General features: G+C 42.8%; 1 protein-coding gene across 1 annotated transcript in view; it reads left to right on the top strand.

Annotated features, from left to right (window-relative positions):
• HS1BP3 (HCLS1 binding protein 3) overlaps positions 1-16,186 on the top strand; it is a 48,367-nt gene extending 32,181 nt beyond the window's left edge. The window contains exons 5-7 of the mRNA XM_069850712.1: positions 3,725-3,876; positions 4,368-4,503; positions 14,492-16,186. Coding sequence (XP_069706813.1) covers positions 3,725-3,876; positions 4,368-4,503; positions 14,492-14,720 — 517 coding nt within the window. The 3' untranslated portion in view covers positions 14,721-16,186. The remainder of the gene's footprint in view (positions 1-3,724; positions 3,877-4,367; positions 4,504-14,491) is intronic.
• The last annotated feature ends 738 nt before the right edge of the window (positions 16,187-16,924 follow it).

The raw sequence follows: 16,924 nt of genomic DNA, 5'->3' as shown, positions 1-16,924 counted from the left end.
GCAATGACACAGGTCATCTGCTGCCAGGTGCAGGTTGTTTCAAATGTCAGGTGCCAAGGTTGTGAGTGTGATGTAAGAAGAAGGCGCTAATGAAGTGCAGGGCTTGAGTACAGTAATACCTCAGGAGACTAAATGTTCTGTCATTCCTGTCTTCCCAAAAGCCTCTGCATTCCCGCAGCAGCTTACTGGTCATCGAATTAACTATCTCCTCTGCCTGCCTACTAGCGTGTGGCTCTACAAGCAGCTCAGTTCCAGCTAAGTCCCCGGTACCTTGCATATGAGGAGGTGACAGGAATATGTTGAGAGGAGATGCATGCGCAGGCAGACACACACTCAGGCCAGCTGAAGCTGATGGAGAAACCAGAACCTCAGACAGTCTCCTAAACTTCTTACACCTCCTTTCTCATCCAGTGACCTCTGGTCAGCAGTGCACAGCATGGACTGGCACAGCTAAATACAGAACCGTGGGAATCCTGATTCCCAGTTAGAGTCTGACCTCAACAGAGTCCCTGTATGGATATGCTGAAATTACTTGGCATTCCGACTGTGGCTTCCTTAGAAGGGCAGCGAGGGGAAACATCTTGAAGGCAGAAAAACAACTTCTTCATGTTCCTACTGGTAGCAGTCAAGCCCTGTGGGTTTGGCCCCATGCCCTGTAACTGCCAGTGAAGTGCCCTGGCAAATCAGAAAGCAAGTCAGTGTAAGTGGGCTGGCTTGATGGCTAGACTAAACAGGGATTTATTACCAGGACCTTCCACTTCAAATAATTTTGTTTTATGTGGCTGTTCCTTATGACACTTACTATGGTTCTCTTCCCTTTCCTCAGTATTTCCCACCATTCTGATACTCTTTGCTGTGAATATTTCAGCTAACTATTAGTAAATTTCTTGTTTACTTCACTGGAGTGGAGAGCTGTTGCTTGGAAATGTATTGACTCTTGCATATATATACCTGTGGCATAACAAGCTTTTATGCATCAGGAGAGCTGTAGTAACTCTCTGGATGGACAAGGGGTCCTGTCGAATACTTCTTGGTACCCTGTAGGTTGCCATTCACTTACAATCATAGAATTATGGAATGGTTTGGGTTGGAATGGACCTCAAAGCCCATCCAGTTCTAACCCCCCTGCCATAGGCAAGGACACCTCCCACCAGACCAGGCTGCCCAAGGCCCATCCAACCTGGCCTTGAACATCTCCAGGGATGGGGCAGCCACAGCGTCCCTGGGCAACCTGTTCCAGTGCCTCACCGCCCTCATTGTGAAGAATTTCTTCCTAATGTCCAATCTAAATCTTCCCCCTTACAATTTAAAGCCATTCCACCTCGTCCTATCATTCCATGCCCTTGTAAAAAGTCCCCTCCCAGGTTTCTTGTAGCTCCTTCAGGTGATGCAATGCCACTATAAGGCCTCCCTGGAGCCTTCTTTTCTCCAGGCTGAACAACCCCAACTCTCTCAGCCTGTCCTCACAGCAGAGATGTTCCAGCCCTCTGATCATCTTCATGGTCTCCTCTGGACTCGTTCCAGCAGTTACTTACCCTTATTATGTTGGGGATTCCAGAACTGGACACAGGACTCCATGTGGGGTCTCATGTGAGCAGAGTTGAGGGATACTTTGCAAGGAATGAATTATGCAAATAAAGGTTGCTTCTCCCCCAATAGATTGGATTTAGTTGTGTCTACTGATTATTTTTGGTCAATTTGTCAGCTCTGAAAGACCCAGTCTTACAGTTTCTCTGTTCTGTTTTTAAATATAATGGCTTTCATTTTTTTAACTTTTCCTTTGATACTTAGGTTCATTTTAGTGATCTATTTCTTACCGCAGTTAAGAAAGCAATGAATTTGAATTTGTGTCGAAATCCTGAGTGAAAGTGGTGTGGCTCGTACATGTTATAAATTTAGATCTTATCAGGTTTTGGAAGAAGGCTCTTTTACAAAAGCTTCAGTACGAGACAGTTCTTTAAAGCTGACCTTTCAAAAGCAGCTTAAATTCAGTCACTTGAGGCATATCTGTATTAAATATAAATGTGAAAAAAGCCACAGAAGTATCTCCTTGTTTAAAAAGAAGGGTTGTATTATAAATAGTTCAGCAAATGAATTTGCTAATCACTGCAGGTACCTTTTGTATATGGAATATTGTATCTTCCCAAATAAGGCCACATTTAAGTTCTTCATAGGGCTTACTCTTAGGCCTCCAAAGGGCAGAATTTCTCATTGCTAAGAGATGAAGCGGTGGTAGAAAGGTAATAACATCCCTGTTTCAGTGATAGCAGACTTGTGAAAATAACTGGAAGTAACTGGACTCCACTCTTTTGTGTGCAGCTGTAATCAGAAGAGGATTTTACAGGGTTCTTTAATGTAGTTGGAATGTATGTATAATCTTTTGACCTTGTTCTTAGTCTTTGATAACTGGCTGATAATTGGGTTTGCTTTAGGCTGAAACCTGACCTGCTCTCCTTAAAGAGCAGATCAGATCTTCTACTGAAAGAGGCATGCAGAGGGGCTACCATAGAAATTGCAAGGCCGTGACTGCCAAAAGTAGGGATCTCTGAAATATGGCAATTCCTTAGGAAGGACATGTTGTCCTAAGGAATTTTTCTCTATTGGCTTGTCTTGAATTGGATACTTCATCCAAAGATTTTTGTCCTCTTCTCTAAATTTTAGTTTTTATGCCATCTGGTTTGCCTCATAACTCAAGCTGCCCTACTGTGAAAGCTGCCTTGTAGCATCAGCCAGAGGAACGTGACTCCCAGGTATGGGAGCAAGAGGCACACGCTTTTCACTCTGTTCTTGGAAGACAATGCAGCTCTTCTTGTTTAAGCCATGTGCCAATGAGACCTCTAATCCAAACGAATTTTTAGCTTCTTTCTCCAGCCAAGGGGAGAGGAGAAGATCTTTAGGGATTCATTGCATCCAAATATCCATGTTCAAAATAGATGGAATTAATTGCCCTATGGAGATGTCTGTTTCTTTCCACTGAGTAGAGAAGGAGGCTAAAAATTAACTTTGTCTTACTGTCAAATTTTTACAAATTTAGAGGAAGTTAATCCTGTCCTTGGTTCAAGAAGGTACTGGGTGACATTAGTAAATTCTGCAAACAGCAGTCTGTCCAACCAAGTATCCTCCAGTCCCTGCTTGCTTTAACTTTAAGGTGATGTGGTTTTCCTATCATGATTCCTCTAGTAAGGATGAGAGGGTGTTTAACACCTTTATGAAAGGAGTACGCAGTGTCAGGAACAGCAGCAAGCACTGGCAAGGAAATGGAGCCAGAGAGTTTTAAAAACTTGTCCAAAGAGATCAATGTGATAGACCAACCTGCACTTTGTTTTTCAAGCCATCCCTTTTCTGTCTCTGTATGACTGTGTTGCTGGAACTGCTCTTCTTCCTTATTTTAAACTTTCTGTGTGGGAAGAGTAAAGCTGCTGAAAATAAATGTCGTCGGGTGGTAATTCGCACTATGCAGAATCATTAGCCCTGTTTTCCAGTTCCCATTGGGTTCCTTGATAGTTCTTAAGAATATAAAACTTGAGTCCAGGTAGAGTATGTCAAACCAGCGGTTCTTTCAGCTAAATATCCTGTTCCTGCCAGCCACTAACAGATGCATATGTACCTTTCTCTAATCCTTTTCCAGCCTCCCTCTATTTTCAGCTTATGAGACTTTCTAGCCGTAAATCTCTCCTCTTAAATGAAGAATTGCAGCTGACTTTCTTGTCTCTCTTGTTTTTAGAACTAAGAAAACAAAGAAGGCATCTACTCCTCCAACCAAGGAAGAGAAGCCCAGATTAACCATTTTTGAAGAGGACATACATCCAGATGAAGGACTTTTTGGCCCAGAAAAGGATTTCTCATCAATTGGTCCTGGGAAGAAGATAAAAGAGAGTAAATCTGCTCTATATTTGTAAATATAGAGATTGTTTTATCTAAAGAATGTGTATAACTGAACTTTTAAAATGTACTGATACAGAGTATACAGGCTAAATAATGGCTTGGGAATGTTAAGGCAAATCTTCAACTGGGGTAGAATCATCTGGAATCATTCAGCAAGAATAAATAAGACCTGTAGTTCCCATAGTTGTTCACTGTTGACATTTTGGGCTTGGGTATTATGGGTCTGTGGGAGCTGCCTGTCCCACAGTCACTTGTGCTTCACTAACAAAAGTAATGTGACCTACTTTTGACTGCAAGAAGAAAGGAGATCTACAAAGTCCTGAGAGTGCTGAGTATTGCTGCGCTTTGTGGACTAGAAGTCCTTGTAAATTAAGAATTGTCCTCATGATCTCTTTTTTTAGCCCAATAGCCAGATTTATAAACTAGTGTTAATGCAGATTGTGTTATGTTTCACTACAGCATTTTCTGATTCCCGCTTCTAGATCTGAAATTATTCAAAGATCCAGACCTTGGTGGAGCAGTAAGACTGGGTGACTCGCTACTGCTGCCAGCTGCCTGTGAGAACAGGGAGTATGTGCTGAACACAGGTCCTGAGGAGGACACAGAGGAACTGCTGAGGTACGCGTCTCATATCTGTCATGTATGATAAAGGTGATCTGAGGAGTTATTTAGATCTCAAAAGAGATGACTTTGGGGGCAAAGCTTGAATACTTTGAATGCTAAGTGCAAATCAATACTTGTACTTCGATCTGTAAGGTAAGATATGTGTCATGGAGCTTGGAAATCAAACATATTAAAAAAAACCCAGAAAGACTTCTTGAGAAAGATAGAGTGCAAGGTATTATTCAAGACCCAAAAGAAGGGTCTTGAAGTCCCAAGGCATGTCATCTAGTTCCTGATTTCTAACATGACGCTTCCACTTTCTCCAAGCCATCTATGGGAGGTGAAAATTGACCTCCATTACAAAAAAATGAGAAAGGAAGCACAGAAACAAGTCAGAATTCAGCTTCAGTGACCTGAAATCAGGTGCTTTTGCCTACCATGAGAGGAATGATTTTCTGCTGGTGGCTCACAGCCCTCCATGCCCTCTTCCAGAAAGAATCCTGTGCACACTTCCACAGCTGTAAAGTACTCTCATTAATCACCCTGCATTTAGTTCTTAATCTAATGGAAAGGAGGGCCAGAGCTCACAGTTACAGGAAGTAATAACATACTTGCTCTTACACTTACCTGCCCTCTTGTTAGTGTAGTGCTGGAATGTATCATCACTTAATGTGTTTTGGTCCTGACATCTCTCCCAGAAGGCTAATTTTGCCTCCACTGATAATCCTCAAGAAATCAAGCAAGGAGCCAATGCCGAGAGACACCAGGATCACCAGGGAACCTGTGCTACAGTAGAGGCAGATTCATGCCATCTGGACCTCAAGCTGGTATCTGTAAGAGGAGGCCAACCTGCTTCCAGTGCTAATTCTTACCAGCCAGTTCCTGTTAGGATGTATGATTTCCACAGCAGGTACTAAACCCAGGAGAGACAATCTGTGTGTGGTTTCAAACCTCTCCTGGAGCAGGTGGTTTTGCAGCTATTGCTTTCTATGCATGCAAAAGTGCTGGCTGTCTCAGCAGTAATACCTAACTTCATTTAAACAGAGGTTAAATTGGGTTGGATGCCATCTCACATTACATCCTGACAGCCTACCTGATGTTTATAGAAGCTGATGGGGCAGGCCATGACCTGATTTAGTGCTGTGGTGTATTGGGAGCAAACACGTATGTGCTTGCAATATTTCATGTTTACTTTCTCCTCTGTTAGCAATCTCAGCATATACTGCTCAATCCAGACTGTTCATACAGCTACAAGAGAAGGACCTATTTCAATGCAGTCCTTGCATTATAATCCACTAGCCGAGAGAGCTTCTCCATCTGTCGTGTTAATGTCTTCTGGATTGGACATCTTCTCTTCATCTGTGGCAGAGAAAGGTCTCAGAAGTCTGCTCCAAGATGAGCAGACCATGCATTTAGATCAGTTTGGGGTCATTTCTGCTAGCTGCACACCCAGATGGTAATGGAAATCCATGGGGAAAAAAAATCCATTTCTTTTAAATTCCAGTATGACTCATTTATTCTTGAATTGTCCCAGTGCTTTCAGTAGTTAACAAGTCACCAAGATCCAATTGGGAATGAATACACGTAATGAAGCTGGAAGTCATGCCAGTGGTCCAGTGGGAAAGTTGCTATGAGAATCCAGAAGTAACTCCTGTCTGTGCAAGAAGTATAGTCAGATAAGTCAGGATCTTTTAACCTATTCAAGTGCCTCTGGAATCCCCCTGATGAACTTCGTTCACAGTGTTATCTGCACATAGCTCTCTGGATGGACAAGGCATACTGTCAAAGATTTCTTGGCACCCTGTAGGCTGCCATTCACTTACAGTCATAGAATTAAGGAATGGTTTGGGTTGGAAGAGACCTCAAAGCCCATCCAGTTCTAACCCCCCTACCATAGGCAGGGACACCTCCCACTGGACCAGGCTGCTCAAAGCCCCATCCAACCTGACCTTGAACACCTCCAGGGATGGGGCAGCCACAGCTTCCTGGGCAATCTGTGCCAGTGCCTCACCATCCTCAGCATGAAGAATTTCTGCCTAATGTCTAATCTAAATCTTCCCTCCTCCAGTTTATAGCCACTCACTCTCATCCTATCGCTACATACCCTTGTAAAAAGTCCCTCCCCAGCTTTCCTGTAGCTCCTTCAGGTACTGAAAGGCCAACTCAAGGTCTCCCTGAAGCCTTCTCCAGGCTCAACAACCCCAACTCTCTCAGCCTGTCAAGAAGAAATGTTCATCGTGGCTTGAACTTCACAGTCTTTTTGACCATGTTTTGAGGCTTAAGAATAAATCTTGTCTTTGCCTTGTACATGTCAACAATCCTTCCCCCCTCCCAAAGGAGGCTGAAGAAATCTCTCCCCAGCCCTCAGATCAGAGTGGGATCTGTGACAACCAATTCCTTTAGCGGGCTAGAGCTGGGTACGTAGAGGAAAACTGGCAGATGTCTTGGTATGTTGGACATTCTCTGTTACACCTTACTTGCCTGGACACGTTTTGTCAAGACCTAAGACTGGCCTGAGCTGTGATGCACCTGCAGGTCTGTGGTAGGTCTAGAAACCTAGACACGTTCACTGTACACAGATGGATTAGCTGAAAAATGCAGATACATAAGCTCTTTACTTATGTAGCGTTCGTTTGCCTGTACCACACATGCTCACATGCATATGGTAGACCCAAGAAGTGTCTGACTTACTGGAAAATTTACTTTCCAATAAATCATAGAGATAGGAGAGCACTGCCTAAGGCAAGAAAGGCAGAACCTTCTTCCAAAGGGGATATAGGAAAAAGATGGTGTTCAGAGCAGAACACAGGAGCAACCAAGTCCATTGTGATCTTTATGATACCTGAGTGATTGTAGCGGCAGTAGCACCACAGCGCTGTCAGCACAGCACAGAATCCCCAGCATTGACTTGTATCTCCTCAGGAAGAGCCTGTTATGGAGACAAATGAGTCTGCAAAATGTGTGTGGGCTGTGCTTGTCACAACATGAGGGAGAAGAGAATATGATAAATGTTCTCATTGCAAACTGAAGACAGAGCTCTCTGTGGATACCTGCTCCAGTGAAATGAGAGTTACTGCTTTAAATAGAATCACTTACTTTACATTGGCAAGTGTTGAGCTTTGAGAGGAACCAGTTGCTTTTTAAATGTAACAAAATATTTATTTTTATGGCAAGATACCCATGTTTACTCAAATAAATATCTTCCCTCTTCCTGTCCATTGACCAGCCTTTTGCTGGTTACTAATTTCTTGGCCTACCAACAAATATTAACTGATGATGATAGAGTAACTAGGTGAGCTACCTCACTTGAACCACTGGCATTCTAGGTGCAGGCACTCTTTCCTACTCCTAGGTCTGCCATAATACATCTGTGAGATGCCTGTAGGGCACTGTACTTATATGTCCCTCCAGAACTTGTGGAAAAGAGATAAATTGTTGTGGTAGGAACCAGCAAGGTCAAGTCCCATTATGTTGTCTTCAGAAAAAAAAGGAGCAGGTCATACTCTTTCTTTATGGGGTGTGCTTTGAGGAGGGGTGGGATAGGCAACCAAGTCTTTTTAGCTGATCCCTACCACAGGGATGTGGAGCAAACTAAGCTCTTCCCAGAAGTCTTGGGTCCCATTGCTTTTGACTCTTCCGTGGTCCGAGGTGACCAACTGCAGAAAGATGAAGGGGTAGCTGATCAGCCCTTTCCCAGATGTTAAGAGAATTATTCTTGGGAATGGATTTAGGACCAGGTTTCTCTTTTCTTCTGCCATTTTCCTGGGTCACATCATTCTGTCTGGATGCATTCAGTCATTTACCTCTACTCTCAAAGATTACATTCGGGTCTGATTTTTGTTTAAGCTAGAAAGAGAAGTCGACTTCTGTAGAAACCAGTATCCTGCAAACTCTCCCATCATGGATTCTCATGCAGTCTTATTTTCTCATCTCTGTCGACCCAGTGGCCACAGATGTATAAATTAAGTTTTCATGCATCAGGACTGTGGTTGACCTCTTCTGCCTCATTAATCTAAATTGTGCTTCCCTGGTGTGATGGATCAGGTTTCTGTGGAAAACCAATGCTAAAATTGATCCTGTGAACGTTGCGGCAGCCCTGAAGACCCACAGAATTACATAAATTATCACACATCCTAGCCTGATAAAATTATCACAGTTGTCTGAGCAGCCATTTAGGAGAGATTTCATTAGCTTCACCTTTGATAATGAATAGGGAGTTGAACTGGAACGAAGCAGCTGTCAGCATAAGATTTGTCTTTTTCCAGTGCTGAGAAGAGCAGCAGAATTCCCATTCTGCTGCCCTGTGAGGCTAGACCTGGTGTGTTCTTTGGACAGAGAGTTGTTTGGGTGATGGTCAGGAGGTAGAAGAGGTTGCAACAACTGAGTCAGAAATTCTTTGACCACTATAGGGCAGTTTCCCTTGCTTGTTGTGACCTGATGGTGGGGAAGGAACTTGATTTGCCTGCAGTAACTTTCAGAAAACAAATAAATATCTGTTCTTTTCTTTACCAATTCTTGGTGAGTTTTCTTGGTGGCCAAGAGAACTTGCCATGATGTCTTTCAAGTATTTATGTTGTTCTTTTTGTTTTTCCTGTGATGCAGAGGGATTCTACTTAGGAACACTGCAAGAGCTACAAAGTAAACTTCACCAACAGAACAGAAAGGCTCTGGCCAGATGGGAAACATCAATCCTTGCCTCACCCCTAGGGACATATATAGATTGTATGGAATAATGTGGAGGGATGACTTAAAGTCCTAGTCTCTCCTAGTCCAGCATGAGATGCTTTTGCTAGGCTTGAGAGTCAGCAGATTTCAACCATCTCTTGCTCCAGTTACTTGTATTTTCAATGGCCGTCTTCAGCTGGGGGGTAAAAGCAGCCTGCACTGCCCTGCCCCAGTTTTACCTTTGCCTGGTCATTGGGGAACTTTCTAGAGAAGCAGGAGAGAGGTTTGAACTTCTGGAGGCTGGGGAAAAATTGAACCAGCTCTCTGGTTTAAATTGTAAAAATTGAATTGTCTCATTTCCTGGGTGAGTGATCTAACTGGTAGGCTGCCTTCCTCTGAGGACTTCTTGTGAGCATGTGCACGTAGGACCTGTACTGATGAGTCTGTTCTCTGGTTCTCGGCCAGTCAGCACCACCAGGTTGCATCCATGTTGTTAGACTCTCTCCAGCTCCTGAACAAGGTGACTGTACTCGGCTCCTTGCTGGGAATGGTCCCTATCCCACCAGCTCTGAGTTGTGCCTGGTAGTTTTTCGGAGAAGACCTAATCTGTCCCAGACCAGAGCCATGCCAGTGGTTCTTCTAGCATTTCAACAGTACGGACTTTCACATTTCAGTGTCCAGACATGTTTCCTGGTGCCGGTTAAAGGACCGATATGAACTTCACTTGCAAGGGAAGGCAGGAGAGGAGATACCTCCTACACAACCCCTTGTACTTTGCACTGCAGTGGCTAATTCCAGCCTTGGGACATGATCCTTATTAGACATCCCACTGTCTTTACTGACCATAGCAGAAGTGATGATCAGCAGATACTTTGAAGCCTCCTGCCTGGTTTTGGGCACAAGTCTTTTCCCAAGTCATATATGTGATATTATGCCTCTATCTTGAAGCGAAAGGCATCTCTCGTACTTGGAATTAACACCAGACAAAATAAAGATGCTGATAATAAGATAGGAAAAGATAGACGTCTACTATGCAAGACCTACTCTTGAGTTGCATAACCTAGCTTCAAACATGATTTTTGTATAGTTTAGCAAATTATGGGAGTCTTTACCTCTTGGTTTCATGACTGATTCTCCTCATTAGAGCATTTCCAGCAAGCAGAGGTCACTGCCCCATCATGCTAGGTGCTGTACACACTCAGTCACTCCTGTCCCAGAGATCTTGTCCAGATAGACAGGACAGAGTTCAGGGAAACGGCATCTAAAATGTTGTTCTTGATGGCAGCTGCATCTGTCTCCAAGTCAGAACTTGTTCACTGTCTTCGAGTCCACATGCTAGCATTTATATCATAGGACTTTGTGACAGCCTTTCTTCAGTAAAGGTTTTGATTTCTTTCCGTGTCTGGAAACAATGAGATTTTCCAGCATTAGAGCCCATGAATCAGCACAACAGTATGACAGGAATTTTAAACAATGTGGCATTGCTTTTCCATTACAGAAAAAGAAAAAGACTAATTAGAGAATGATTAATTACATGGATTCTGTGCCTGATTGTCTATAAAAAGATGGTGGATGGGGGTGGGAAGGTTCTTCCTTTAATCTTCTTGTTATTTCAAAATAGTTGCTTGATTTTTTTTCTTCCTCCTCCTGGCCTGGAGTTAAACATGGTGGTAGTTATGCGTTGTAACAATTCATTTGCCTCTCAAGAAACAGAAGTCCTTGTTTCTGTATCAGCCTGAGGCATTTTGTATTTTACCTCTTTAGTTTTCCAAAGACAGTTGTGTCTCACATGATCAAATGGTAGCAGATCAAACAGTTTGCTTATCACTGCAGCATTGAAAAGCAGGTTTTTAGACAAAGACCACATATTGTCTGTGGGATTCTCTGTAAAAGACTTCTGTCTAACAAAGATCTTTTAAAACTCCAGGACAAAAAGGAGATTAATGTGATCAGCTTCCAGACTTTGAAAAACCATCTCCTGCGAAGTTTTGGCCTGAAAGCACACTGCCAACTCTCCCTACACCACCCCTAACCCCCCAAAAACCCCTCTCAACCCACTGGACTGCATCTTTTGGGGGTGTTTTATGACTGTGCTGAGTAGTTTTGTTGCTGCGGTTAGCACAGAAATTAGTATGAAGCCACACAGGCATTGAAAATTGAGGAATCTGTGCCATCTAATGAGCTCGTTCTCAGGCAGCACACCTAGTTTGAAGTCATGCTTCCTTTATATGATCTGTATGTATATCTGTGTATTGTTCATCTGGTTATTACGGCTTCTGTTATTTATGGACAAAACTTTATGACATGGACACTGATTCATTCAGTATTTGTTTATGCCAAGGCATCAGATCAGCTAACGAAAGCTGGGCTTCAGAAATACCAGCCCTAACACGTTTTGTTTATCACACAGCAAAGGGAACAAGAACATGTCTTGGCAATGTGATCACAGGTGTGATAGCTCTTGGATAGCTAAAGTTTGCAGCAAACAAAAATGCCTGGGCTTAAATTAAATTAATTTCTTCTATGTAGATGAGGGATTCAGAAGGAAAGAATACACTGACAAGGTGTTCTGTAAGTTAGGTGGGCTGTGTCACCCACAGGGAATCCTGGAAACTAAGAGACATCAGAAACCTTTTATCTAAATAAAAGAGAACATAATCTCCAGAATTACTTGAGGCTTGAAATTTGAGGTAAGAGCAGGAGCTGCCTGCTGAAATACAAAGTCCACAAGGTGCAGCTCAAGGTGTAGAGCTGTGAAACAGTGGTCCAGCTCTGTCCACCAGTTGGTCTGTTTAGGTGTTTCCTAGTTTTACATACTAGTGTTCAGAAAGTTGATTTTACAAGCTTAGCCTTGGTTAAAACTTATGCTTTTTTAGATGCCCTTTGGGAGTCACAGAAAGATCTGATGTCAAGAATCATTTTATCTTAAAGGGCTCTGACCATTTATACGGCAGAAAATTCAGGCTAATCCCTTTTCTCTTTATGGCCAATTCACAGTAAGTGTAGTTTGTTTCAGCCTGGACACTGCAGTCGTAATTTCCTCACGGCTTTTAATAAGGGTGAACATAAAAAAAGAAACCCTTGATATTATCCAGTTTTTCCTAATAATAGTGAAATCCTTTGCTAAGGGTGCTGGAATTCTTTAACTGTTTGTGGCTTTAATGTTCAGACAATGTGCACTAGGGATTGAGTAATAAGGTGTCTCAGGTACGTTAATTCTTCTGTTGGTCATATTCCCTCAGGGTCCTGGCTCATTGCCCAAATAAGTCAATTCCCAAATTATGGAAGAACTTGGCTTTGCTTTAATTGCAAAACCCAAGCAATTTTAGCTGTGTGCAGAAGGTCCCGCTGATTGTTCTGCTGTGTGGTAGGGGGAATTACAGTCTCTCTCCTAAGCCTACCAGTGAACAAAGAGAGAAAGGGGGAAACCACAGTCCCATTTAGTCAACAGAGGTTATCCCAGTGACTTGCAGGGTCTGGACGACCCACCCCAAGTGATTTGAAGGGGCCTGGACGAACCACTTTCTTGCCTGCAGCGAGAAAGACAAAAGGCAAGTGAGTGAGACGTCCAGGACTTGCCTGAAATAAAATGAGATGAGACTCATTCATGTTTCGGGGACTGCCTGCCTACGGTGCTTGCAGAAGAACAGACTAAAAAGGTGCCTTCCTTAGACTCCATGTATGGTATCCTGTTCCAGTGAGTGAAGCTGCTCCAACAAACCCCTTCCAGACAGCAGGGGCTCAAATGAGGAGCTTGAGAGTCTTCCTAGAGAGAAACAGCTATTACCTTTTCCCTTAGTCGTGTCTACTTTTGCCCCTTGCCATTTGCCATGAGGTGGTTATGGGTGCTGTGACCAACAGAGAGCATCCAGCCCGTCCTCCTGGATGGAGGGGCTGTGTCTGGATGGAGGGGCTGGATGGAGGGGCTGGATGGAGGGGCTGCTATAGCAGAGACAGAGGAGAGGACGAGCTGCACATGTGCTGCCAACTTCTTCTTTGTTTAAGAATCACTAGACCAGACTTTCTTATCCTTGCAAGTCCTCCAAGAGTGAACTAAGTAAAACTGTTTGAAGGGAATTTTAACACCAAAGAAAATTCCGATTTCTTTAGAATAACTCCTGCACCTTAATTTTGCTTCCTAGTTCATTTGTAGCCTCCCTGTCAGGCTGCCCCGTGGCTGAGGCAGAGGGAGTTTTAGTGCTGGCACTGCTACAGCCTAGTGGGTTGTTTCAGCTGATACTGAAGTCTGGTAAAATCGGTTTTTCTATCAGTGCTTGTAAGCAATTAAACAGTTAAATAATTTCACTGCCTAAGATGCTACAGTCATAGAGAAAGTGAACCACGCTAGGGCTGGGGTTTGGCAAGGAGATACCTCCTATTACAAACGTGCCCTTCCTCTTGATCTTTGGCTCCTGGTCCCTCATGGCAAAGATTTTGCTTGTACTTCTTATACTTTTTTGATATTGTGTGCTGCAGTTAGGGGTGGAGCCTTTTGGAAGTCATGTGTTTTGCAAGCATATATGAGGGATGCATTTTATCAGGGGCTTCACTTTTGTAGGTGTTCATTACGCAGCTGATGATCTGCATGGGTTGCTTGCTGGGTTTTGACTGCTTAAGTTATCTATCAATTGAGCCTTTGGGAACTCAACAACTGTGCCTACTCCTTATGGTATTTTGTTTGACCAATGTGCTCAGAGAACCAAAACAAGAGGCTACTTTGATTCAGAGCAGAAGTTGCTGTGGCCTGTAAAGACCTGTGTAGCTCTGCTAATTTTTGCTTTGCCATCTCTGCTATATCTTTTAGAGACGTGCTGTTTCACAGCCTTCTTTCCCTTTCTTTCACAAATTCACTTTCCAAACACAGCTACCATTTGGAGTCACAAGACTTGCCCATTAAAAGGACTCTCTCTTTCATTAGGAAGTAGAGCTATTTCTTAGTGAAATAGTCAAAAAAAAAAGGGTTGTTGTATGCACTCACAGATTGCAGAACTCCCTCAATTTCTTGGAAGCAAATATGAATATAGTATTTTAAAAGCCATTAGTTTTCTTATGGTTGAGCATGGCGGATGCTCAAGTTCAGTCTTGGGGGATGGGAATGAAGAGGAAGTAGAGCTGAATGTGAAATATTTTACTATCCCATGAAAATTCGTGAGCTCTTGAAGAAGCAAACCATCCTGTGACATTGAAACTTTTACAGAAAACTCTTCCTAAAAGAAAAATTCATTGAAGTTCATCTTTTCTTGCAGAAAGTTTTATTTTGCAAGAACACTTTTTCTTACAAAACAAGAAGTAGTTCAGAAATTCCCAAAATGTTACTGATGTTTTCTTCTCATTCCAGAGTTGAAGATGATTTAGAGAAGCTCTTGAAAGTAGCCTCCAAACCAAAACCTAAGGTACCACCAAAACCACAGTTGCCTCAGAAGCCAGCAGTTCCCCGCAGGAGCACTGATTCATCTCCACTGGCAAAGCCAAAGGAAAACAAGATTCAGTCAATGAATGAAGTGGACATTCTCCAGTATATCCAGGAAAATGAATCTATCGAAAACCAAGATGCAAGTCTTTTTTGAACATACATATTTTTAACATGTGATGATGCCTTCTTGACCTAAACTCCCAGTGAGCTCAAGTGAGGGTAGGAAGAACTGACCAGATCTCTGCTGTCACAGGACTCGTTCGTGAGCCATCACAGAGAGAGCAGCAAGTTTGACTAGCAGAGGCACGACATGATGTTTTCAGAACAGTGCAGATGTGGAATAATGTTGCCTTAGATTATCAGGGTTTTACAGGGAATGTAGACATGGACATAGAACTACAGATGATCTACTACTATTTCAGTATCAACATAGTACAGTTTCAGACAGTTTAGTCCCAACTGAAAATGGTAAGCGTGTTGCACGCACGGCAGCTATGAATAGCGTCTAACAAAGGGTGTCAGGCAGGACAAGATATTGTTCTTGTCAGTTTAGATAGTGTATTTCAGCTCACTGGAAAGGTCATTTTCCTTTTATCTTCTGCATTTTTGTAGCAGCTCTTTTCTCCCCAACTGGTATTTTAGTAATTTCTAACCAGGAACTGTTAAGTATAGGGAACAGTTCTCTCTGTAGAGAAACACTGAAATCTCAGCTAAGATTGACAATCTGCTGCCTTCGTTGTTGCACACGTGAGAGACTTGTGAGAGAACCTGCAGGTCTGCAAGCGGTAGACGGTACACGTCTCTGACCCCTGGGGTGAATAGCAAATGACCGAGGATGGCTGAGATGGCAGCTCCAGACGTACGTGGAGGTTGTGGGATAGTTGTGAACCTACTCAAGATTCACAAGGGCTGATTTTCTCCAGCCAAGCCTTCCTTGGCTTGCACTGTAGTTGGTGGAGAGAGACAGATTGCTCCAGGAGGGGATTCAGTGCAGATGCCCTAATGGAGGAACTCTGAATTACTCCCTGGAGTCACTGACTCTCCTTCTCTTCTCCCAGAGCTTAAAGAAGAAGCCATAGTGATTAATTCCACACAAACCAGTGTTCAGTTCTTTACTATGACAATGGTTAAAACAAGGGAGGACAAACTTGAGATTATCCAGTTTGGAGGAAAAAATAGGAAGAAAATATACTGGAGAAATTGTAATATACAGGAAAATAAAAACATGGTAGAACAGGCATCCCAGACTGCGTCCCTCTCAGGCTTAATATTCTGAATTTACATCTAATGTGGATTGATACTTCTATCATACAGAAAGAGATTCCTGAACTCATGCTGCGTGTGTTCTATACATACGTGAAGTCAAGCTCCCCAGAGGGAAAATATTGATATATTTAAGCCATATTGCTATCCTTAAATTTGCCTTTCTAATATAGAACAAAATAAATAGAAAGCATTATATATATATATTTTAATAATGAAATGATCTCTATTAGTATTTCCTTTTTAAGCTAATGGAAAAGAAGAGAAAGGTATTTTGATTTCATGGAGCAGAAAAAACATAACGATTGGCTTTTATCTATGTACAGTATGTTTCAGTATAATAAAATATTTTGCTAGCCCGCAGGTGTTGTTGTTGTTATTGTTCTTAGGTTGTACAGTAGCAGCAAACCGGAGTTGAAGGATGGATTCCATTTAAGACAAGAGCAGCGTTACAAGGTGTTAAAGTGCATGCTCGGCTAAAACCCTGTGTAAATAAGCACAAAACCGAGAATGTAGCTGCACTCATATGAGAACAGTGAGAGGTAAAACTATTTATGGGCAAAGATAGCGCCTGATCCTGTCTCTTCTCACTGTGTTCTGGTGCAGTTAGGAAGTTTGTTTATCCCATCCTGCAAAGAGGGATCAAAAGCACTGAGGAGCACTGCTAAAACTACTGCATTGAGGGCCACGGATTTAATGATCAGCAGCCTGCATGCAGGTCTTCACCCCTAGTGGGGGATCAACAAAGGAAAAGATTAAGATTTCTTGAAGTAAATTAGAGAAATCATAGAGGAACAGAGCTGGCAGTGGCCTGGGAAGACTGGTTTGTCCACCATCCTGCCTTAAGCAGGAGTATCTGGTCTGTGTCCTGCTGGTGGCATTTCTTACTGGCCAGGACAAGGTGTTATTCATGTGAGGCTGCAACTGGAAGAGTTCGCGGATGCCATAGCACATGTTACCTTGCATAGACGTGTTTCTAGCCTGTCCTCAAAGATTTGTCTGGCTGGAGGGCACCACTGGAGACATAGTCTCCAAGGAGAATTTATGCTACAGGAAAAAAAAAAGGAAAAAAAAAGGATGTGCCATAACAATTCT

This window comes from Phaenicophaeus curvirostris, chromosome 2 (genome assembly GCF_032191515.1).
Source record: "Phaenicophaeus curvirostris isolate KB17595 chromosome 2, BPBGC_Pcur_1.0, whole genome shotgun sequence".
NCBI lineage: Eukaryota > Metazoa > Chordata > Aves > Cuculiformes > Cuculidae > Phaenicophaeus > Phaenicophaeus curvirostris.
Note: the sequence above shows the minus strand (reverse complement) of the source record. Positions and strands in the feature narration are given on the sequence as shown.